The 23,387-nt window shown below is 51.4% G+C and overlaps 10 protein-coding genes and 1 non-coding gene across 11 annotated transcripts; 5 read left to right on the plus strand and 6 right to left on the minus strand.

The window, feature by feature from the left end:
* Positions 1-379: 379 nt before the first annotated feature.
* BJY04DRAFT_218548 (putative UDP-glucose:glycoprotein glucosyltransferase) lies at positions 380-5,053 on the plus strand (the record flags this gene model as incomplete). Its single annotated transcript, XM_073716338.1, has 5 exons — positions 380-528; positions 582-935; positions 998-1,823; positions 1,869-2,129; positions 2,183-5,053. 5 exons carry the CDS (start codon positions 380-382, stop codon positions 5,051-5,053), a joined length of 4,461 nt encoding a protein of 1,486 aa, XP_073570843.1.
* Positions 5,054-5,417: 364 nt separating this feature from the next.
* Positions 5,418-6,430, minus strand: BJY04DRAFT_218549 (SDR family NAD(P)-dependent oxidoreductase; the record flags this gene model as incomplete). Its single annotated transcript, XM_073716339.1, has 2 exons — positions 5,418-5,617; positions 5,728-6,430. 2 exons carry the CDS (start codon positions 6,428-6,430, stop codon positions 5,418-5,420), a joined length of 903 nt encoding a protein of 300 aa, XP_073570844.1.
* Positions 6,431-6,839: 409 nt separating this feature from the next.
* Positions 6,840-7,494, plus strand: BJY04DRAFT_189746 (uncharacterized protein). The gene is made up of 2 exons (XM_073711421.1): positions 6,840-7,085; positions 7,137-7,494. The coding sequence occupies exons 1-2, from the start codon at positions 6,906-6,908 to the stop codon at positions 7,374-7,376; spliced, it is 420 nt and encodes a 139-aa protein (XP_073570845.1). The 5' UTR covers positions 6,840-6,905; the 3' UTR covers positions 7,377-7,494.
* A 350-nt stretch (positions 7,495-7,844) lies between these two features.
* Positions 7,845-9,466, plus strand: BJY04DRAFT_218550 (uncharacterized protein; the record flags this gene model as incomplete). The annotated part of the gene is made up of 4 exons (XM_073716340.1): positions 7,845-7,958; positions 8,081-8,827; positions 8,892-9,013; positions 9,085-9,466. The coding sequence occupies 4 exons, from the start codon at positions 7,845-7,847 to the stop codon at positions 9,464-9,466; spliced, it is 1,365 nt and encodes a 454-aa protein (XP_073570846.1).
* A 142-nt stretch (positions 9,467-9,608) lies between these two features.
* On the minus strand, positions 9,609-10,984 carry BJY04DRAFT_218551 (uncharacterized protein; the record flags this gene model as incomplete). The annotated part of the gene is made up of 2 exons (XM_073716341.1): positions 9,609-10,096; positions 10,171-10,984. 2 exons carry the CDS (start codon positions 10,982-10,984, stop codon positions 9,609-9,611), a joined length of 1,302 nt encoding a protein of 433 aa, XP_073570847.1.
* A 91-nt stretch (positions 10,985-11,075) lies between these two features.
* Positions 11,076-13,206, minus strand: BJY04DRAFT_64183 (MYB DNA-binding domain protein). Its single transcript, XM_073720795.1, has 2 exons — positions 13,069-13,206; positions 11,076-12,975 (listed from the first exon to the last, which is right to left on the minus strand). Exons 1-2 carry the CDS (start codon positions 13,136-13,138, stop codon positions 11,168-11,170), a joined length of 1,878 nt encoding a protein of 625 aa, XP_073570848.1. The 5' UTR covers positions 13,139-13,206; the 3' UTR covers positions 11,076-11,167.
* Positions 13,207-13,312: 106 nt separating this feature from the next.
* BJY04DRAFT_189750 (exosome non-catalytic core subunit RRP40) lies at positions 13,313-14,227 on the minus strand. Its single transcript, XM_073711422.1, has one exon. The coding sequence runs from the start codon at positions 14,191-14,193 to the stop codon at positions 13,366-13,368; it is 828 nt and encodes a 275-aa protein (XP_073570849.1). The 5' UTR covers positions 14,194-14,227; the 3' UTR covers positions 13,313-13,365.
* A 382-nt stretch (positions 14,228-14,609) lies between these two features.
* On the plus strand, positions 14,610-16,773 carry BJY04DRAFT_189751 (ribosome-associated complex protein SSZ1). The gene is made up of 4 exons (XM_073711423.1): positions 14,610-14,802; positions 14,876-14,912; positions 14,992-15,118; positions 15,176-16,773. Exons 1-4 carry the CDS (start codon positions 14,713-14,715, stop codon positions 16,614-16,616), a joined length of 1,695 nt encoding a protein of 564 aa, XP_073570850.1. The 5' UTR covers positions 14,610-14,712; the 3' UTR covers positions 16,617-16,773.
* Positions 16,774-16,835: 62 nt separating this feature from the next.
* BJY04DRAFT_189752 (SUR7/PalI family protein) lies at positions 16,836-18,428 on the minus strand. Its single transcript, XM_073711424.1, has 3 exons — positions 17,754-18,428; positions 17,518-17,700; positions 16,836-17,462 (listed from the first exon to the last, which is right to left on the minus strand). Exons 1-3 carry the CDS (start codon positions 17,993-17,995, stop codon positions 17,216-17,218), a joined length of 672 nt encoding a protein of 223 aa, XP_073570851.1. The 5' UTR covers positions 17,996-18,428; the 3' UTR covers positions 16,836-17,215.
* Positions 18,429-18,870: 442 nt separating this feature from the next.
* BJY04DRAFT_227958 (tRNA methyltransferase RSM22) lies at positions 18,871-23,338 on the plus strand (the record flags this gene model as incomplete). Its single annotated transcript, XM_073718735.1, has 5 exons — positions 18,871-18,936; positions 19,000-19,208; positions 19,277-19,550; positions 19,600-19,845; positions 20,896-23,338. The coding sequence occupies 5 exons, from the start codon at positions 18,871-18,873 to the stop codon at positions 23,236-23,238; spliced, it is 3,138 nt and encodes a 1,045-aa protein (XP_073570852.1). The 3' UTR covers positions 23,239-23,338.
* On the minus strand, positions 20,319-20,460 carry BJY04DRAFT_t82. Its single transcript has one exon. It is a non-coding gene; the product is annotated as a tRNA-Leu (tRNA).
* Positions 23,339-23,387: the final 49 nt, after the last annotated feature.

Here is a 23,387-nt window from a genome sequence, read left to right on the forward strand (position 1 = left end):
CCTAGGAACCGTACCTAGGTATGAGGCCGCGTACAAGCCAATGACGTGTGCTGTCGAAGCCGCGGAAGTTTGGCACTTTTGGCCGCTCCGCCGCCCGTAGAAGCTCTCGTCTGTTGAGATGTGGCCTGAAGCAAGGTAATCATCATCAACAGCTTGTATGATTGTCGGAGCGGTATCTTTGATGCTGGAAAAAGCTACAACTCGCCGGTCTCATTGAACGAGTTTGTTGAACTAATCTGCCTTCGCCGTGATGCCAGCAGCTTGAACAAAGCGATCCACACCCTGGAAACGCCCACCATCATACAATCTTATTTCACTGACCCTCAATTGAAAGCCCTTCTTCGCAAGAGCGGCAGACGAGCTCAGGGAGGCAGAGAAGATGTTCTCTCGCACCAACTTGGCTGCCCGGTGGCGACTGTCGCTTGTGGTTATTACGGCGCTGTTCGCTCAGATAGCCGTGTCAAGCCCCTCGGTCAACGTCGCGCTTCAGGCTTCATTCGACTCAGGGCCTTATCTAATTGAACTCCTGTAAGAAAGCCCTTTTCCCATTCTCAGCGAGCCTATACTGACGTTGGTATCAGTGAAACAGCAGCAGAGGAGAACCCAAGTTCATATTTCCCACTATTAGACCGCATAGCCGACGGGGCTTTCGACGATGCCGTGACAGATAAAGAGCTATACGACCGTTTCTTGCAAGTGGTCTTGGAGGATGGGCATCTTGTTAGCCCGGAGAGTGTCTCCTCGTTCAAGCTATCACTGTCGATCCGATCCGCCAGCCCTCGCATTGCCGCCCACTACCAGTTTTACAATGCCTCGGTACAGCACTCGCTCATGGCGGCACAGGATGCTGCGTGCCCTGTTTGGGTACACTCAAATGGGAAGCAATATTGCTCTTCGACTATGGAGCGAGCGCAACAGGATGTTCAAGGAGAGCTGTATGTTGAGTTCAACTGCTCTAGGAACTATTACCTGGATAACTGACAAAGCTGTTCTGCAGAGATGAACGAGAGCTACCCTTTGACCGGGTTCTGGGAGATAGTTCTTTGCCGCCGGCCATCTTGTACGCCGATGTGGCTTCCCCGATGTTCAGGGATTTCCACCAGACTTTGAGTGCCCTTGTGAAGGAAGGCGAGATCTCATATCGAGTACGGTACCGCCCACCTCAGCACTGGAGCTCCCGCCCTCTTTTCGTCTCCGGCTATGGTGTTGAGCTTGCTTTGAAACGCACGGACTACATCGTTATCGATGACCGTGATGCTGACCAAAGAGACCCAAGCGTGGAGACTGGCAACTCTATCGAGAGCGAGGAAGCACCCGATGACCTGAGACCACTATCATCGTCTGAGGTTGCTCGACTAGGGCTGAACTCAGTCAGCTACGTTGCAGATAGTAGCGACCCGCTTGACACGCTTGTAAAGCTGTCTCAAGACTTTCCAAAGTACTCCTCCAAGGTCGCCGCCTACAACACAAGCGCAGAGCTTCTGGGTGAAATTAAGGCAAACCGCCTCGGAATGCTCCCCTCAGGGGCCAATGCCATGTGGATCAATGGTGTTCAGATTGATCCTCGCCAAGTTGATGCTTTCTTTCTCGTAGACCAGCTTCGCCGTGAGCGCAGATTGATTGAGAGTTTCCGCAGTCTAGGCCTTTCTGCTAAGGAGGCTGTTGAACTCTTGACCCATGAGACTATTGCCGAGTCCCTCGCGGAGGAGACCCCTCAGCGTTATGACTACCGCGATGAGATTGAGGGTGGTAACGTCATCATCTGGCTAAACGACCTCGAGAAGGATGCGAGATATGAACAATGGCCTGGTGATCTCACGGCGGTAGGTGTTCAGACATCCTACTTTTGTCCTTACTGACATTTTTAGTATCTTCGTCGCACATACCCTGGTCAACTCCCCCCAGTTCGCCGCGACCTGAACAACATTGTTTTCCCGCTTGACTTAACCAACACTGAAGACGTGGACCTAATTATCACCACAATCCAAGTGTTCGTCAAGAGAAAGATCCCAGTGAGATTCGGCCTCGTTCCTATTGCCTCCTCGCCTAGCTCGGCCGCCCAGCTGAAGGTGGCTCATTATCTACAAGAGACATTTGGCCTGTCCAGCCTTATGGCTTATCTGGAGGAGGTATGTTCTGTTGCTAGGACATCCTTTTACAGAATGATACTAATCCGGGACAGTCTTCGAAAACCAACAAGCTGGCGAGTCCGGACAGAGTAAGCTTTTTGGCTGCTACGAAGGAGAGGGCCCCCAGAGTCGAAAAGGAACCTCTTTCGTTCGACGACGTTCTGAAAGATGCCAATCTCGACCTGTCAGCATCCCGTACAACAAACTATCAAGGCCGACTTGGCATTGAACCTGGTTCTCCCTTAGTCTTCATCAACGGCATTCCCATTGTCCGCGGTGAAAATTGGCCGCAGGAGATGAGTTCAAAGGTTGATAAGGATCTGCGCCTTGTACAGCAGGGTATAGTTGACGGATTGTTTGAGGTGGACACCTGGCTTCCGAGTGTTTTCCTTTCTCAAGCTTTCGCTCGTCGCGTACCGTGGATTGTGCCCGAAGACCCCAAGGATGTTAAGGTCTTGGATCTGACGAAGATCCCCGACGAACTTCTAAGCCAAATCCCTCGCGTTGAAGCGGAAGTTGAGCCAGGGGAAAGCGTTCATATGATTGTCGTCGCTGACTTTGACTCTGATGCGGGACTGCAGTTGTTCGCCTCTGCGCTTGGGACTCGTGAGAAACAGTCGAAGACGGAGATTCTCTTCGTTCACAGCCCTAAGGAGTCTTCAGATGATGTCGAAGTGTCATCCGTGATCTACAGTTTCCTAACGAAAAAAGTTGAGGTCGATCCCAGTCAGGTTTTGACTCATCTTACAACAATTCCTTCCTCCGACGAAGAAATACAGGAAGCGGTTGAATCTTGGGCAAAGCTGCAACCTTTGATTGAAGAATTTGGTCTTTCCCCCGGCGAAGCTGGTATTATCGTTAATGGACGCGTGGTCAAGCCCACCCAGGATGTTTCTGCGGAAGATTTGGCCCAGTTGTTTCTATTCGAAGACGTTAACCGTATTGGTCCCGTCACCAAAGCTGTGAACGATCTTAAGCTTAACTCAAAGCTCTCTGATCCTCTTGCCTTTGCGAGGCTCACCTCGCTTGTCGCCCTATCCGCAGATTCTGATGTTCCAGAAGGCCTTTTTGAATCAGCCTCCGATGCGCGTGTCAGCTTCTTTAAAGATTGGATTGAATCTGGCTCAGTTCTCACTGTTTCTAGCTCAGATGACCCCACAATCACCATCTCTGCTTCAATTGATCCGGCATCTGAAATTGCACAGCGGTGGTTACCAATCTTGAAGGTGCTGTCAAAGCTCGGTGGCGTCAGACTCGATCTTTTCTTGAATCCCAAGGACGAGAATCGGGAGCTCCCTATCAAGCGCTTCTACCGCTATGTCTTAGAGTCAGAGCCTTCTTTTGGTGATGACGGGTCTGTTCTGCGACCAGCCGCGACGTTCACTGGAGTTCCTGTTGAGGCGCTTCTCACCCTCGGCATGGATGTTGCGCCATCATGGCTTGTCGCTCCGAAGGACTCGCTTCACGATCTTGACAACATCAAGCTGAGCTCAGTAAAGACTGGAACCAATGTCGATGCTGTTTACGAGTTGGAACATATTTTGATTGAAGGACACTCCCGTGATGTGACCAACAAGTCTCCCCCGCGAGGTGTTCAATTGGTTCTTGGAACCGAAGAGAATCCATATTTTGTTGACACTATTGTCATGGCCAATCTTGGCTACTTCCAATTCAAGGCACAACCAGGACTTTACAGCATCAACCTGAAGCCAGGACGGAGCGAAAGCATTTTCAGCCTTGACAGCCTAGGCCAGCTCGGCTACACCCCGCAAGCCGGAGACGACAGCAACGAAGTTGCTCTACTCTCATTCCAGGGCAAAACTCTGTTCCCACGACTTTCCCGAAAGAAAGGACAGGAGGATGAAGACGTCCTCGAATCAGGAACTAAACCCGGCTCAGCCAAAGACTTTGTATCGAAGGGACTAAACTTCGCTTCCGGTATCCTCTCCAGCATCGGCGTCGGCTCAAAGACGACCCCCGAAGCAAACGCCGACATCAACATCTTCTCCGTCGCCAGCGGCCACCTCTACGAGCGAATGCTCAACATCATGATGGTCTCCGTCATGCGCAACACCAACAAGACCGTCAAATTCTGGTTCATCGAGCAATTTCTCTCTCCTTCATTCAAGTCCTTCCTCCCACACCTAGCTGAAGAATACGGCTTCAAGTACGAAATGGTCACCTACAAATGGCCACACTGGCTGCGCGCACAGAAGGAAAAACAGCGCGAGATCTGGGGCTACAAGATCCTCTTCCTAGACGTGCTCTTCCCCCTCTCCCTCGACAAAGTCATCTTCGTCGACGCAGACCAGATCGTCCGCACAGACATGCACGATCTCGTCGAGCTAGACCTCGAAGGCGCCCCCTACGGGTTCACCCCGATGTGCGACTCCCGCGAGGATATGGAGGGCTTCCGCTTCTGGAAACAGGGCTACTGGGCGAACTTCCTCCGCGGGCTGCCGTACCACATCTCAGCACTTTACGTCGTCGACCTGAACCGCTTCCGCGCCCTGGCAGCCGGCGACCGCCTCCGCGGGCAATACCAGATGCTTTCCGCTGATAAGAACAGCCTGAGCAATCTCGACCAGGATCTACCGAACCACATGCAGCACCATATCCCAATCAAAAGTCTCCCGCAGGAATGGCTGTGGTGTGAAACCTGGTGCTCGGATGAGTCGCTTACGCAGGCGAGGACTATTGATCTCTGCAATAACCCGCAGACGAAGGAGCCGAAGCTGGAGAGGGCGAGGCGGCAGGTTCCCGAGTGGACGGAGTATGATGATGAGATCGCCGGGTTGGCGAAAAGGGTTGCGGAGAAGGCGGAGGTTGTTGCGGTTCAGGAGCAGATTCTTGGGGATGAGATCGAAATTGATCAGGACCGGGAGGAGGCGGAGGCTGAGAAGTGGAGGAAGGATGAGCTTTAGATTTGTATGCTTTTGTTGTCTACATTGGGGTCTTATATTTTCTACCGGGCTACCCGCCTTTGGAATGTCTACACACACATCCGTTACGCCAGATATTGATAGCTAAACTACGTATATATTCATTTCTGGGACCAAAAGTACAACAATGTTCAGCGTACGTCAAACGTGTATAGATAGTATAATCTAGCGGCATATTTTGCGGGTTACAATAGATTTAGCGGCAGAAAAACAAAAAGAACTATGTGTATGATTCCAGGCTAAGCATGATCTATATCAGCTCACGTATCCTGCAGGAAACTGACTCTAGTGGCGATACTGAATAGCATGACCGACCGAAGGTACTCTTAAGCGGAGAACCGGTGGCTTAGAAGTTCGCATTCGGCTTCCAATTCGCATCGCCGAACGGCCATCCAACAAGAGCAATGCCGAGCTCTGCACTCTTTTCGAGTTTGTCCGCGCGGGACTTGAGCTCATCCACATCCCAATTTACATAGAGATATTTGCCCCTCAAGAACCGGGCCTCGGGGCTTGCGAGCCAGAGGTTAAAGCCCGCAGGTAGAGAAACTAGACAATCATAACCAGGTAGCTTAGTACAAGTACAAGTCCAAGTTCAAGTTCAAGTTCAGAAGCCCTGCTGAGACTCGCAATCGCAAACCGCAGAGAGAGAAACTCACCATGATCCTCATAATTCATCGCCTTCACTCCACCCGCAGCCCGATTCATATCCGTATCCACAACCCCCGGTTGGATATGGAAAACACTCATCTCGGGATTCGAGAAGCCCAGGGCATCCCAGAGCCGGATAACCGCCCACTTGTAGATGGAGTACGCGGCGAAATAGGGCCCGAAATTCAGGTGTGCCGCGTTGCTGCTCACGTCTATCACGACGGCGTTGGGCGCAGCATATCGTAGGAACGCCTGCGCGACATACAACGCGGCACCAATGTTATCATCAACGGTGTGCAGAAATGCATCTGGATCGACGTTCTGTACGCCTTCTAAGGGGCCTGTTGAGGCGGCGTTGCTGACGAGGACGTCGATTTTGAAGTTTCCAGCGCTCAGGAAGCTGTCGAATGCGGCGTCGACTTGGTCTTTCTTGAAGACGTCCGTTGGCGCAGTGAATACTTCGACAGAGGGAGCCTCGCTTTCGATTCTGGCCTTTGTGTCGAGGAGTGGCTGCTCTCGGCGCCCGAAGAGGGCAATCCGGGCAGCGCCTGCTTTGGCGAAATAGAGGGCTGTTTCGGCACCGATGCCTGTTCCGCCGCCTGTTATGACGATTGTTTTGCCTGCTGCGGAGAGCTCGGGGCGTTCGGGGGAGATGGAGGGGTAGCCTGTTGAGTGCCACTTCTTGGTTGCGGAGGGGAATGGAGGGGCCATTGTTGTAGAGTAAGTTGTGTTTTGGTGGGTTGGTTGTTTCGATGGTGATGAGAATGCTGATTCCGAGAGGTCGAAGACATACTTATATACTTGATGACTTTGTATAGTCCGGAGCGGGCTTTATGAAATGTCAAAGTGTTGTCGACTCCGAAGATAAATTGGTCTTTGGTGGGTTGAGGACGGGAGAAATTGAAGCTATACAAATTGTCCCGCCCGGATACAAAAAATCCACATGACAGGGACTGGGCAGCCATTTCAGGGCCCTGAGCAGATAACAAACAAAAGATGTCTAATTGGTCTACCTTGAAGCTGAGATATGCTCATGCATCTGAAAGGCTGCAGCTATCACGTGGTGTTTGCTATACATATCTTCCCCGCTCCAAGACGCCCTGGCGCCTTAACACCGAACCATCACTTCACAATCCTGCCCCCTCTTTAGTCATTCTACTTAGTCTGGCAAAGAAATTAGTTCGAGATGCCATTTGGAGAACCACTTCCAGACTCTCTAAGGATAATTGTCGATCGAATTAGGACTTTGATAGAGAGTGAGCAAGTAACCAAGCAGGCTATACACGGTGGATGGAGGCACCTCGGGGGGCCACTTGAAGCAGAGCTACAGAGAATAGTTGGTATTATAAGTCAGAGCGGGAATACAGTATGTTATTCCTCCTCGGTTTGGAAGCTTATCACTGATATAGCCTGGAAGGTGTGGGACTGCCACACAGTCCACTTTACTCGAGGCGCAAGAATCCACAATACAACAAAACAGCTTGTCTTGATTGGGATTCGTGGTACTTTCAAGCCTGAAGCTCAGGGATTCCTTCTCCAGGGGTCATTTGAAGTGCTGGAAGGCGACTTGGTTGGGTTTGCTGATGACGATGACGGTGTCGATCTTGGAATTGTGGTACTCGCAGAAGGCACAGCTTTCAACAAGGTGCAGGCTTAAAGCTTGAGGCCTTTTGCCATACTCTCGACATTAGGATGTGAAGGTTTAATCATGATCAACGAAGCAACGAAGAGATGTAGTTATTGGGGGGCAGTGGGTAGGTGCTTTAGCTACTAAGGAGCATGAAGGAGACCCCAGTTCTATACCCTACTAATACTACTACTAGTAGTACCTAACTAGCACTAACCATGACCCATCCTTCTGCTGGAATAAGCTTCGTAATAGATTAAGGGCCCGTTGCTGACGGCGTTGAATGCTGACAAATGCGCTTCTCCAAAACCGCCCTTCATCGGAACAATCGTGACATCTTTCCTCCAAGTTTAGACAATCAGTAAAAATGTACAATGATAACACGCAACTAATCCTGCGCTGCGGGCTATGCAGCAAGCCATTCGACCGACGTAAGTCGACCCGAAACACCTCTTCCAATCACTAGTTAACCGGTAGCAGAGGCCACATTGAAAAGACATGGATACTACTGCCGCTCTCGAATGGTTGGATCTACAGTCCGACCACGATCTTGCATCGCTTGTGCGAAGAAAAAGGCTAGGTGTGATAAAAGACAACCTGGATGCTCCCGATGTATGAGCAACGGCGTCAGATGCAGTTACCCGACAAGTACTCGGGGGCCAAGGACTAGACATGACAGTGTGCAATCCCTGGTGACGGACTCATATCCTAGCACTGGGACCGATAGTACTCAGGGAATACGCAATGGTGCCATTAGTGAAGACCATGGCAGCGACTTTCCCGATGCTGCACATATTCCATCGAACCCAACCCCGCAGTTCGAGGATCTCGATTGGAACGGTCTGGATATCACTTTCCTCGATTTCCAGGGCATACCAGACGTTAACGAGGTATCTATCGGGTATCCTGAGCTTGAACAACCGGCACCGACTCTTATTCCAACCGTTCACCAACCAACACCTTCACCATCAATATCACATTTCCCACTCCAGCAGCGCACTCCCCCACTCAGTGTAGCATCGTCAATTCCTGCGCTCCCATCTCTCCCTAGACTCATTACCCGACGCCCAGCTGCCAATCCCGGTATGATACGAACGAACACCCTTATCCTCCACACCCTAAAGTCATACCTCTTAATGATACAACGCGACAATATCCTCCCACCATTCATTCACTCGCAAGCGGCACATCTCTCCTCCAGCAACGATACAAGCCCCGAGGACTCCACAGGTCCTAAAGGTCCATTATCAAATTGCCTAAATTTGATACCTACACTCAGCCACAAATCACAAAGCAGCCGCAAAACATTCTGGGGAAACGTCCGAGGTGAATGCGAACGAATCTGCACGGAATCTCGCCAACTAAGCAAATGGGACTTACTGTCTGCAATGCAAGCCCTCTCAATATACATCATCGTCAGGTTAGACGAGGGCGACACTGAAGACAACAACCTGGACTTTCTTTTACTTGCCGCTGTCACAGTACGTCTCTCCCCTCCTTCGCCTTGCAGTCTTATTTACCCGTATTGATGATAGAAAACTACAGGCTACAGCAAGAGCAATCAGCGCAAACAGCACTTTAGACCTAAAGAATCTACAATCCGCACTTTCTAGCCCAAACACCTCCGAGAGCTGGAAAGAGTGGATCTTCGAGGAATCTAGACGACGGTATGGCTACTCACCTCCCCTCCCTACTTTCTTTCCCTCGACCAAAACCTCCTAACAAAGAAGATCAATAGACTAGCAATTATCTACCGCATCCTCTACAGCCTAATCTACTTCGCCCCTGCCGCCGACTGCGATAGACCCGCGGATCTCCTGCTCGCCCCTCTTCCCGCCAAGAAGCAGCTGTGGGAGGCCGCTGATGAAGGTGATTTCAAGAGAGAAGTCGAGAAAGAGGATATCGCTGGGGTGTATCGGAGTGGGTTTGGGATTGATAGTAAGGGGGATTTGGTTCGGTTGGATAAGAGGAGTCTGGGTCCTCGAGAAAGTGAGGATGAAGTGTTGATTCATACGGCGCTGGATGTGGGTGTTTTAAGGAGGGCGGCGAAGTGGGAGGAGTGGTGTGTTGGGATGGATGGGATGGGTGGCATCGTGCTGCTTGCTGCTTCGTTGGTATAATATTCGGAGCGGCTTAGGGCTACGGGTAGAGTTAGAGAAAGTGACAAAGGTTGGAAGTTATCAGACGTCTAGAATGCTAGCTAGAGTAATATTTACTACGAAAAGGCAAGTAGAGGGAGAGCGCCGCAAACACCCAGTGCGGTTACGCAGTGGCGTAACAAATTCCGTACTCTTCTCTCGGTTCTTTACCTTTCCACATCGCCTCCCACTGCTGATGCAAGCGACGTTCAGCGCGTGATTGGACCATCCTCTCCCTATCCCAGAAGATGTACCCCCAGCGCCGAAGGTCAGGCGGAATGCAGTATCCGTACAAATTGCTAGGTGAACCCTTCCATAGCAACGGCCATGCAAACGGTGGATATAAATCAGTGGGTCTTTTAGGATTGAACAGTCGATCTTCTTTAAAGCAAAGCGAGTCGAGCCACCAAAGAACCTTTCTCCGCTGGTTAGTCCGCGCACGCAAATTGGCCAGAGTTAGGGACTCGGCATCCAGAAAGCCGCCTATGCGCTTGGCGACGTTCTCCTGTATGATTGTGAGAAGTTCGGCGTCGTCTAGGTGTTCGCGGGTGACTGCGACAAGGAGGTGAAGGCCACGGGATGCTGTGCTTTTTATGAGATCGTATTTGATAACTAGGTGTGGATAGATGGATGGTTAGCACAAGGGACATATGTTTATTGGACAGATATCGAACAGGGGGACCAACCGGGGTCATGGAGGTCGAATGTGGTGCCAGGATGACCAGTAAAGTTGGGGTTGTGCGGACTTAGTTCCCAAGGTAGTCTACCAAAGAGCACTTCATAATTCTCCACTGCGTAAGCGTAGATGCAGATAAGCTCCTCGACTTCCCAAGGATGGTAATTGTAGAGAAACATTGCTATGATGTCCGAAGCGATGAAAGTAAAATAAGAACCCCCCGGCGGTAGATGTTGGCCAGCACCAAACAGATTGCAGCAGAGTTGGAAGCGATAGAACGCCCGCATTAGCCTCAGCTCCTCTGTGCGGCTGGGTGGACTGATTTTGCCCGTTCGATGATAAAGATTCTCGAAAGCCCAGGCGACATAACGTTGGGTGAGTGGAATGATGACCTTGTAGTGGAACCTGACCATATTCATGGCCACCGGCAGGGTGAGAGGTTCATCTATTTTCCAGATCTCTGGCCCTTCCACACCCCTGTGATTTACCGCTAGAAACCGAGTGACTGACTCCCTGGTGCGAGCTTGGTGGAAGGCTGCTTGACTAGAGAGATAAACCACATAGGCATCGCTGAGAACGACACCTAAAGAGGACCGCAAGGATTCCAACAAAATGGGTTCGCGGTCTCTTGAGAACTGTTGGGCGTATTGTGGAGAGGCAAGAACCAGCGCTCGAAGTGTTCCAAGGTCTGAAACACACATAAGGCACTGACGGACTTCAGTTGGCACACTTTCTAAGCGATTCGGAGTTCGAATCGGGGGCGGAATTAGCCTCTCGACGGCCGAAATGACAGGCCTCTTTTTAAATGGCAAGTGGAACTTCATCTTCGTAAAAATATGGTTGTCAAGTGCTAAAAAGTAATGGATGAGAGTGTTGTGGAGGAGGATGCGCGCGCATTGCAAGTTGAATTTTAGAATAGAAGTGCTTGTCGGCGATCGTGCCTTCCTCTACAAACGATGAACATGCGTGAATGGTATCATAAAGGCAAATCATAAATATACGACAGTTCATTCCGACTCAGAGCCAGCAGAGTCCTCATCGCTTGAGTCGTCAGCGGGTATATCGCGCTTCCTTATATGAGCAGTGCTGGATGGACTCTTTGGGCTGGAGCGAGTCGAGCCGCTAGATTCTCTTTCCGACTCACTCTCTTCCTTCTTGATAGGAACATGCCCAAGATGCGCGCTCTCCTTGACAATGTCCTTGCTTCTGCTACCAGGGGCCGACTCCTCGTCGCTTTCGGATCCGCTCTCGTCATCGCTTGTGGATTCGGAATCAGAGCTAGTACTAGAGTCGGTGACACTTTCTTTCTTGACTGCCACGGTTCGGGTCATGCTCCTCGAGGCTGATTCATCGTCACTCTCTTTCTCTGAAGCGTCAGAAGATGAGGACTGCCTGGTCCCGTTGGTCAACTTCGTGGCCTTAGAGCTCTTAGGCCCGGCAGCAGCGCGGGTCTCGTCGTCTTCACCCGACTCAGAGTCGGAGCCGGACCCAGAGTCTGACGACGTGGATGTGTCTAATGTTTCCTGTGCGTTTAGCAGTCCTTTGGGTGGATTGGATTCTGCAGAAACTCCTGGTTGCTCGTTCATTTCTTTCTCGCTCTCATCGTCTGATTCACTATCATCAGAAATGACAATTTTGTCGCTCAGAGCAAGCGTAGATTTGTTGGGTCCCTTTCGTGCTGATATGGGGGTTGCACTCCGAGACTTCGAAGCGGAATTCGCCCGCGAGTTGGACTTCGGATCATTGAATGCTTGTCGCAACCTGCGCCACTTGTCCGCGCACTGCTGTCTTGATCGACGATGTTCCATGAGTGTGCTCACCTGACCCCAAGAGATGAGAGACTCATCCATTTCATAAGGATGTTTTCCAACATCGTACCCTCCTGTCCTTAATTTCTCCCATACAGAACGCATGGCGGCCTTTAATGCCTCCTCATCGGACGCTTCCCAAGGGCCCATGGTCATAGTATTCCTGTGTTCGAGATGATTCTTCCACCTCTGAACAACATCATCACCACCCCTGCCCAACTGCTCCCCAATAAAAACCCACTTAGGGCCATATTGGCGATACATCATGACCAGTTCGTCATCTTGTTCCTCTGTCCATTCGTGAGGTTTCTGGCCCGGGATAAGAAAATGGCGTTTCGCGAAGCGGTAAATAGATCTTCTATCTCGATCTGGCAAAACATCCCGCATTTGCTTCCAAAAATTCATCTTGGTAACCCCATTTGGGGTTGGAAATTGTCCAGCTTTCCCATGCTGAACCATAAGGTCAAATATCATTGCCGTACAGCCATTCGTGTTGCAAAATTCGACCTTAAAGGCTTCAAGGGCTTCGACCTCGTGCGGTTTGAAAAATCCTACTTTTGCGCCTCTTGAGCTGATGCTGCCATCAGATCTCTTGAGTCTCCCTTTTGAAATCTGGCTGACTGTGCTTGGCGCAGGGGAAGCAGATACAGGCATCCTACCGTTATATGAGGTCGCAAAAGTAGAAAGCGAGTCACGACCTTCGGCGATCTGCGCAGCGGGTGTCTTCTTGCGCTGTTTAGACGATTTCCGCTCGGTGTTGCCATTCGCTACCAGGTTGGCACTTTTCTCCAGAGAATCAACCAATTTTTTCCGCTTGGCTGGGCTAGGATCCTGATCTGGAGATGCGGTCGCCGGAGGACCAGGTGCCTGGGAGGATTTCCGTTTCCGTTTCGGCTGAGTCTCGGTCTTTTGCTGCAACTTTTTCATTTCGGAAGAGTTCGGTGATTTCGATGATGATTTCGAAGTGGCTTCCACATGGGGTATATTATTAATGCTTTGATCAGTCTCTAGAAGAGCAAATGAATCGTTAGTCGCAAACTTAGAAGACTGCGTTTGAAGGGCTTGCTAGGAAAGGAGCAGTGAAATGCGGGGCCACACACCGTTTCCTCCATCCTCGAGGGGCCTGGCCACTTGCGACGACCCTTGACCCATGATTCTTTGCAAAAACATCTGCGGTCAATGGGCAATTGACAATTTGAGGGTACGACAGGGGTGTGGGGAGCGGCAATTGATGAACGACGGAGAAAAAAAGTTGGGAGAATGCTCGGCGGCAGCGGGAGCTTTCCGCTAGGCACTTTGCTTGTGAAAAGTAACTATGGCTGACACTGAAAAGTACCACTCTACTCCGTACGCGCAGCCAAAATTCATAAATAGAAGTAGCTCGTTAAATACGCTTATCATGACTCTATTTTCATTTCCTTCAATATCCTCGTTACCAATTTCCTTTGGTCAGTTGGGTGGAGGTTATGTTCATCGATTGTAGTCAGGCACCGTCCAATCGCGACAGTCGCCCTAACAGCATCATCCTCACTATTCGAGCAGTCCACCCAAACCTTTCCATTCCTGCCCACCGCAATCTCAAAGCCGCCAGCCTTCTCAAGCTTCTTGCCCAGCTCATCCAGCACAACTAACCCCGCAACTTCCTGCTGCTCCGGCGGAGCAGAGCTCGTCCGAATCAACCTCGCCGCAAACCCCGTAGAGATATCAAACACCATCCCTCCATTCAAAGGACCCAGCCCACCGGGTTCGGCCTTCCCAGTTGCCGGGTTCACGCATGTGAGCTCTACCTCAGCACCAGGACCTAACCCTGTCGATAGCACACGGGCGTAAACCAAATCACCTCCTTTCAGCTGCGGCCGTGTTTTCTTCGTCGCGCCTTCAAATGATAACTGTCCCAGCAATGCGTGAGGAGCTTGCGGTGTGATCATGCAGTAGAAGTAATCGACGCTGGAGTGGTGAACTTGCGCGATTACAAGGTCGTTTGGAGTGGGTGTGTAGCGGCGGTTTGAGAAAGAGAGGATGGACACGGCATTGCGCTTGTTGTCTGTTGAGAGGATTCCAGCTTGAGTGGCTGTTAGGATGTGGTTTGAGCTGGAGGGTTTGGTTGAAGGTGGTTGTGAGAGGAGGCGGGAACCCGGGCCGAGGCGTAGTGGCGCGGAGCTGTTGGAGGGGAGATACTCTGAGGGTACCTCGTCGCCGGGGAGGAGTATTAAGGGTGATGACATGGTGGTTTGTGTGTTTTGTCGTGGGCAATGGCTGATAGACTGGAGCTTGCTGCGGCTTTGAAAAAGTCCAGTGCTTATCGGACGCTAGCACGTGACCTATCTTGGGATGTGAGGGTCGCCTGTAGAGGTGTCCTATGAGGACTACAGAGACTGTAAAGCATAGTGATTTTGGACATTCAGTGCTCTTTTAATATTTTTTTTACCTTCTATATACACGCTGATGAGTTTATATCTGATCAGGAACGTGGTGCAGCACTGAACTCTTACTGCTGTAAAAAGCACCGCCACAGATTCACCAACGGTATCGATAAGGCACTAGCCACAGAGGCTCGCCATCCACCAAACCAAAAACTTTTTTTCCGCCCAAAGTGGATTGATTGAATCTTCCCTGTGGTCCTGGCCCTCCAATCTTCAATCCTTGTCTATCATATTTTGCCGTCCTTCCTCGCTCCCCTCTCCTCTGAATCCCTCTCTCTACCCTCCTAATTTATCTCTCACCTCCTCAGTTCACCTTTCAGAATGAGTGACCAGACCAACGGCGCCGGCGAGCGATTCGCTATTGGTATCTCTTTCGGCAACTCCTCTAGCTCCATCGCCCGTCTCAACCCTGTACGCAGCCCTGTTATACTTGCGAATGTCAATGGTAATAAAACAATAAGGTGCTGACTCTATCCGGCTATAGGAAGGCAAGGCTGAAGTTATTGCCAACGAAGAAGGAGGTTTGTTCCCCTATCTCAAACTATTCTTTACCCCTCCTCCGCCGCGCATCTGGAACATCAAGACTCACTATCTGTCTAGACCGTCAAATTCCTTCCGTCCTCTCGTACATCGGTGGTGAACAATATCATGGATCCCAGGCGAAGTCCCAGCTCGTCCGCAACTCCGCCAACACTGTCGCATACTTCAGAGATTACCTTGGCAAGAAGTAAGCCATGGCCGGAACGTACCTGGAAGTGAAAGCACATGCTAATGGCGTACGCAGCTTCAAGTCAATAGACCCCACCCCCTGCCACAACTCCGCACACCCCATTCAGAGCGATTCGACCGTTGCTTTCTCTATCCGCGACAGCGAGAAGGAGGAGCCCAACACTGTTACCGTCTCCGAAATCACCACCCGCCATCTCCTCCGCCTGAAGCAGTCCGCCGCCGACTACCTTGGTAAGGAGGTCAACGCCGCTGTTATCACCGTCCCTACCGACTTCAACGATGCTCAGCGTGAGGCTTTGACTGCTGCCGCCAAGGAGGCCGGTCTTGAGGTTCTGCAGCTCATCCACGAGCCTGTTGCTGCTGCCCTCGCCTACGACGCCAGGCCCGAGGCTACTGTCACTGATAAGCTTATTGTTGTCGCCGATCTCGGTGGCACCCGCTCTGATGCTGCTGTTATTGCTTCCCGCGGTGGAATGTACACCATCCTCGCTACTGCTCACGACTACGAGCTTGGGGGTGCCACCCTCGACAAGATCGTCATCGACCACTTTGCCAAGGAGTTCATCAAGAAGCACAAGACTGACCCCCGCGAGAACGCCCGTGGACTCGCCAAGCTGAAGTTGGAGGGTGAGGCTACAAGGAAGGCTCTCAGCCTGGGTACCAACGCTACTCTGAGCATTGAGTCTCTCGCCGACGGTATCGACTACGGTTCCACCATCAACCGTACTCGCTACGAACTCCTTTCCAACAAGGTCTTCGCTCAGTTCACCGATCTGATCGAGCAGGTCATCAAGAAGGCCGAGCTGGATGTGCTTGACATCGACGAGGTCATCTTCTCCGGTGGTGTCTCCCACACCCCTAAGATCGCCCAGATTGCCCGGAGCATCTTCCCCGAGAAGACCAAGATTCTTGCCCCCTCCACTGAAACCACCGCCCTCAACCCCTCCGAGCTCTCTGCCCGCGGTGCCGCCATCCAGGCCTCCCTGATCCAGGAGTTCGAGACCGAAGACGTCGAGCAGTCCATCCACCCTATGGTCACCGCCACCCCCCACCTTAACAACGCCATCGGTGTTGAATTCACCTCCGGCGACTCCGTCGAGTTCTCCCCTCTCCTCAACAGCCAGACCGCCCTCCCCGCCCGCCGTGTTGCCCAATACAACGTCCCCAAGGACGGCGGCGACGTCCTGATCCGCGTCGTCGAAGGTGCCCGCGAAATCAAGGTTACCAAGCCCGAGCCTAAGCCCAAGGAGGAGAAGCCCAAGACCGAGGATGATGAGGATGACTCCGACTTCGACGACTCCGATGACGAGGAGGAGGAGATCCGCGAGGTCGTCTGGAAGACCCAGAGCCCCATTGCCGAGCTCGCTGTCAAGGGTGTCAAGGCCAACGGCAAGGTCGAGCTGATGATCCATATCAATGCCGACCTGGGTCTGCAGATCACGGCTCGGGAAGTCGGTGGGCAGAACGCTGTCCGTGGTGCTGTTGAGTCCCCATGAATGAGGCTGTCATAGACGAAGATGCACAAAAATCTTAATGATCTTTTCCCCAGTTTTGAGTATATTTTTTTTTCTTACCTGATGGGTTTTATGAAAGTATCGATGAAGGCTTTGCAAAAGTATATAGAGTACGGAATAGAACACTCGATAGATCTGAGTCTTTTCTCTACTGCAAGTTCCTTCGTTCTCTTGTAATATAGTGCGGCACGGAGTAACAGATAACAATATAATTAACGTATTATATTATACATAACAAACATTAGGAACTAGATAATCATAAGACATGTCATCAGAGGTAGTCGATAATCGATCAGTCACAGCAAACACGAAATCCTGAAAAATCACAGTATGGCCTTTGCAGAAACCAACAGATTCTAGGTAGTTAGATAGCAGGTATAGCGAGCGGAATTGGCACGTGTGTGACCAGGTGTAGTAACTAGGTAGTGAGTGCCCCAGCCTTGCGAGACTCAGCAACCGGGTATACAAGATATATAACCCAACGGCTTCAGGCTCCGGTCCAGGCCTGAAGATGGGTTGTTGTCGAATAACTTTGTTGCTCTTTTGCTTTTTCACGAACATGTTATGGCTTATCAGATGGCTTAAGGAGCAACGGCCTCCTTGCGCTCGATGCTGGGCTGGCGAGCAGAGGAGAAGAAACCGCGACGGCGCTGCTTCCGGCCGCTGTATCCCCGCTCACGCTTGCCGACGGAACCGCCCATGCAGTATGTGACGCATGCGAGCAACAGACAGGCGACGGCAGTCCACATGAAGGCGAAGGCCTTGACGCCGAGGCGGGCACGCTGGTCGTTGTTGTTGAAGTGGTTGCGGCCCTGGACGAAGACGGCGCTGTGGCGGCGTTAGTATATATATGATAAGGATGCATGGAGGTCAATCGACATACGTGATGAGAGCAGAGGCAAGGATCTGGAAGATCAGAGCAACCCACGCGAGGAAGGCAGAGATATAGCTTCCGATGCGGGTGCACATGGCCAGCAATCCGGTGAAGAAGGATAGGACACCGAAGAAGAGAGCGATGAGCTCGAAGGGCCATGAGAAGCGCGAGGTCAAGAAGTAGTGGTTAGTTCTGTGATAGACTGTCAGTACAAATATATATGTGTGGTGAGAGTCGTAACATACCCGATGAAAGCAGAGGGGATGTTGACCTCGGTGTCGAAGTTCCTGCTGCTCGGGGGGTCGAATGGGTAGTCGGGGTGCGAGCTACCGCATTGGCTGTCGCCGTTCTCAACGGCGCAAATGTTCCACCACGTCCATCGTGATAATGCTGGTGCGCCGGGGATATTACTCGTGTCTACTTGGAGGAAGTAGATCTGGTTGAGTGGGTTGCTGTTCTTAACACCTCCGAGGAAGGTGAGGAACATTAGCAGGAGGGCGCCCGCAGTGAAGAAGAGGCCTAGAAAGCCCAGAGCAGCTCCTACAAAGGTGAGCTTGTTAGCAATCGCATGGCGGGAAGCTGAGCTAGGGAGGGAGAAGTACTGGAAACCGGCATTGTGTGAATGGGTGACTCTATCGGTAAGAGAAGAAAGGTGAGGTTTCTTGATGCGACAGAAGAAATGTAGATAGAAAAATTCGACTATCACGACCTCAAAAGGAAAGCTGATCCGGAAGTATGCAGGGGGGGGCGGGTGAGATAGAGATGGCTGGAAGGAATGGAATGCTGAAGGATGTGGCTCAAGGCAATGTTATTAAAGGCTCCGACGATTCCGGAGCCAGAGTTAGGGCCCGCAGACCGATCGAGTGATGAATGATATAATGGATGAATTTTCATCATCGTTGGCAATGGACTGGGCTGCAACTCTATTGTCGAGATGAAGCCCCAGAGTGTGAGCGGTGATCTCAACGTCATAGTTGCTGCTGCAGGCTAGCTGGTTTGGGGATAGCCTCACCCGCTATGCCTGATTGGGCCTTCGTCAGTCGATGTCCATGACGTTCGCCAACTCGATCAGCAGCAGCTTGAACTGACGTTGCACCACCCAGTCCAATTTTCGAGTCACCACTCGCACGGTCCAGTTCATCAGCCTAGCCAGATCGCCGTGGTTTGCTCAACCTTGTTCGAAAGGTTGTTTTCTGTCTGTTTTTCTTCTCGCCGATCCTCGGCAGAGACCAGACGAGCTCCTGCAATTGAGCTCTGGAGGCTTGTTGTGCTGTGTACTTCGTACCTCTCCTCTACCCAGGTAGTCTTGTGGGACGCAAGTGGAAATAGCTTGCGCAGGGTCTTTCCCGTGGTCCGGAGAACATGGCCACTTGGGTATACCCACCCCTCCATCCAGACCATCTGGAAAAGGAGGCCGACTCTGCCCTAGTATGTTTTCCGCTACACCGCTCAATAGCCATCTACATTACAATGTCATACTAATTGGCGTAGTCAAATGAGTTAGAATGGCTGCTGCGGTCGCTGCAGGACTCCCTCGCGTCTTTGAGGGAAGGTCTCCAAGAGTGCACAGCCTTGCTGGCACCAAAGGAGCCTGGTTCGACCTTGGTTTTGTCCTCGATGCGGTCTGAAAGTGTAAAGGGCTTTGTAACCAGAGTTGGCACGAAGGTTGTGAAAGGGGTAAGCAGCAGTAGGGTCTCCATGTCCTCAGTAAATATATCTAAAACGAAGCTATATAACAGGACATCCAACTTCGCCTTCACTCCCTGAGCTCTAGAGGTGCACCTGCAACTCGGCTATGTCTATCGAACCTCCCAGATGCTCCAGAGCTGGCACTTGGTCAATTAGTTTCCGTCCGAGACTCAGTAAGGCAGTGTCTTGATATCGTGGATGTGAGCACGTGGACTGGTGATCCGCTTGATGCACGCTTCATATACAGCCAGCTCCACCTTTTAGGCGAGACCATCGCTGAAGGACGACAAATGCTCAAGGGTGAGAGTGATGCAATCCGGGGTAAATGGTGGGAGACAAGTGCACCCGAGAATGTGAGTCCTAAGGTCAACGACAACCTGCTAAAAGCTGACCCAATGACAGATGTTTGACCCGCCATTGCCCACGTACCTCTCCTTCCATCTATCAATTGCGGATTCAGCTCTGGTCCTTTATCTCAGAATACTTGAGTCCTCTACACCTGCGCACACCCCAACAGCGTTTGCGCCTGACATCTCCTTGACCGGGTTCTCAATACGTGACAGGCTGTTTGGTCCTCGGCAACCTCTCCATGATGAGGCAGGTGACGTGTTTTCCTGGAAGGGAGACGACGTCAAGGTCAAAGAAAAGGTACGCGTGGAGAGTCAAGACCCGAGTCTCATGGCTGTGATGGCCAAATTGACCGCACTTCATCACGAAGTGGTCAAGTGCAAGTCGGCTCTCAAGGTGCTCATGGGTAATGAGGATGACAGTGAGTCCTAAAGTAGCAATGTCAGTTTCCAGACTCGATGGTGTTCAAGCTCACTGGCGGTCCCGAGTCATCGATCAGACTTTCTATACTACCAGTCGCACGAGGCTCGTGTGACAATAGTCTGTATGCCTTACATTTAATACTTTTCGAGATCAAACCAAGAGGCTTCTTTCTATTCTAGTTTATCGGAAAGTAACTAACTTATTGATCATTGCCGTGAAACAAACTGACCTGAACTCGTGACCCTGTCAAGTTAGTCAGATAGTCGTTGACTAAAAGTTTAGATTGGAGGTAAAAGGAATCAGAGCAGTTTTGTTTGTTGTTCAATTTGGCTGCGAGAGGAAAAAAAAATTGACAAGGGCGAGATTCGAACTCGCGCACCTTTCGATACTCGAAAACCTATACACATCTTCGACATGTATAATGGTCCCTTTTAGAGGGAAAGCGATTTGATCACTTGAGTCGAGCGCCTTAGACCGCTCGGCCACCTTGCCAGATGAAATAAAGGATTTTTATTTGCAAAAATGAATCAACCTGCCAAACTTTCAGCCAATAGTATGACAGCTGTTTAAAGCCTCTTTCTTGGCATTGATTTTCTCCTGGAGCTCTCCAGGTGGCGGCCGATTATTATTTACTCCATCCAGCTTCTCGCTCGGTGTTCATAGAGGTGGAAGAGCTGAGAAATGCTATCGCGAACCCCTGCGCTCAGGGCAACCCGGCCCAATCCCTATGGCCTTCTTTCTCGTCCTCCGTACAAGTCGCTTCGCGCCGGCTCGCAACAGCTCCGCAGAGCTACGAATTCCCGATCAAAATCGACTGCCGCACGAAATGAAGCGAATTGTCTCACGTCAGCTCGTGATTCGCAGCGAACAATAGTCGGATATGAGTCTGGGAAATTGGTTCTTGGGACCCGACATTCGTCCTCAGAGAGCCCCACGGACTCGGAGCTCCCTAAAGCGAACCAGGAGGATGCCGTCCTTGATCTGATTGAGAAGATTACCGCAACGGAGGCAGAGATCTTGGAACTTCTAGACGAGCTTGATTTGACAGATGAATATTCTGGGACTGCACACGAGGAGGTCGAAGAACTCGAGGAAGAATTCGAAGAAGACCTCGAGCAGGCACTGGAAGAAGTCGCGGAAGAGCCTTTTCAATTACCGGAAGACGTGACAGTCGAAGAACGAGTCCAAATTGCTAGACAACGGTTCGGTGAAACTCTTCCGGAGGAACTTCTGAATGAAGAAGAGACATTGCTTTATTCCCGACTCTACGGTGAACCTATATACAGTCAACCAGGACTTGATGAAGTGGAGGACGCAGAGGTCGAGAACGAACAGGATCTCGATACGCTGCTCCGCCATGATGGCGAGGGCGGCTGGAAAGAGGTACCCTACGAAGCCCAGGAGACGGATGATATACCAGTGGTTTATGATATGGAGGCACCTCCAGTGGAAGAAACCGACATAATGCGACGGACACGGGAAGTCGCTGAGCAGCTTGGTGCCGAAGTTATTGAAGGTGATCATGTAGACGCTGAGGACTCTGCGTCGCGCTATCATCCGCGCACGGTGGAAGGGAAATTTGGGACAGACCCGAGCACTATCTTCCCACCTAAGAATACTCTCACCGGTCCCATCTCCATTATGCTTAGCAACTACTCCAATAAGCACATATCAGACGCTGCTCATAAAGCATTTGGAGGCAGAGGACTTCCTCATTCCACCTCGACTCCTCCTCCGCGCGCTCAAGTACCGCAAAAGCCCATCGGTCTGGATCCCACCCAGCGGTTCATGACAGATATGGAGGCCAATGCATACCTCGCTGTCTTGTATCCTGCAATGTATGCATCAAGCTTGAGTATCTTGTCCGAAGTCCGGAAACGCTTGGGCTCAGACTGGCTACGCTCCCTCATGACTCAAGAGAATGGGCCAAATGTTCTAGACGCTAGTGCTGGAGGTGCCGGTATCCTGGCTTGGAGAGATGTCCTCCGCGCCGAGTACGAGGTCATGGTTCCCGATCATCCAAAGGACGCTCCTTATCCTTTGGGAAGGGCAACGGTCATTACTGGATCAGACCCTCTCCGTACTCGAGCTAGTTTGATGCTTGAAAACACGACTTTCCTCCCCAGGTTGCCTGACTATCTCCATATCCGAGAGTCGCCAACGCTCGACGATACGAGAGCTCCAAGGCGAAAGCAGTTTGACGTAATCATTGCTCCTCACGCTCTGTTGGGCCTTGATGAAGATTACACCCGAAAGGATTACGTCGAAAACCTGTGGGCTCTTCTCAATCCAAATGGCGGAGTTCTGATTCTCATCGAGAAAGGACACCACAGGGGATTCGAAGCTATCGCCGGCGCCCGCGAGATGCTGCTGAAGCGAAAGATCTCGAGCCCTGGCTCCACAGAGTTCAACGAACTCACCGAGTCATCAAACGAAAACACAAAGGTCCAGAAGGAGCCCGGCATGATCGTCGCTCCTTGTACCAACCACGAACGATGCCCCATGTACACAGTAGAGGGCCATGCCAAGGGTCGCAAGGACTACTGCCACTTCGAACAACGATACATTCGCCCACCCTTCCTCCAGCGCATCCTGGGTGCGAAGGACCGAAACCACGAGGACCTGAAAATTAGTTACCTAGCCGTCCAGCGTGGTGTTGATCTGCGTCAGACGGAGAAGATCGTCCAGGGCAAGGCAGCCACAGATGCCGCCTTCGAAGGCTACGAACACACCAACGAAGTCACTGATGAAGCAACCACTGGTGAAGCTGGATCCACCGAACCAACATCCTCTCCTCAACCGGATGAGAAATTCCACACCCTCTCCCTACCACGCGCTGTATACCCACCCATGAAACGCCGCGGCCACGTCATCTTCGACCTCTGCACACCAGCTGGAAAGATCGAACGCTGGACCGTTCCCCGATCATTCAGCCGCCCGGCATTCAAAGACGCCCGCAAAGCCCGCTGGGGAGACCTGTGGGCCCTTGGCGCGAAGACTCGAATCTCTCGAAACCTCAACCTTGGCGATAAGCACGGCGAGGGTAAGAAGGAGCGACTAGCAAGACGCGCTGCTGAGCGGGCGGAGCTAAATGAAGAAGAAGGTGATGGTGAGGGACTGGATGTGGATGACCTCCGTGAACCAGGTTTGGATGAGATAGCGCCGAGAAGGAAAAAGGGAGAGCATATCCCGAGCTGGAAGAAGTATAATGATAAGAAGAAAGCTCGGCAGGCGTTCAAGAAGCAGACTCGAAACGATTTTGGGATTTGAGGTGGGTTTGAGCGCTCGGGCGTCATGGATTTGGCATTGCACGGACTACACGGACTTGGAAAGGGTAACTTTGTTTTATATTGTACCATAGGCGCAAAAGCCACTGTATCATAGCTTTTATACCTCTCTCACTGCGCTCTTCTCTCAAT

This window comes from Aspergillus karnatakaensis (assembly GCF_047715665.1).
Source record: "Aspergillus karnatakaensis strain CBS 102800 unplaced genomic scaffold BJY04scaffold_26, whole genome shotgun sequence".
Taxonomy (NCBI): Eukaryota; Fungi; Ascomycota; class Eurotiomycetes; order Eurotiales; family Aspergillaceae; genus Aspergillus; species Aspergillus karnatakaensis.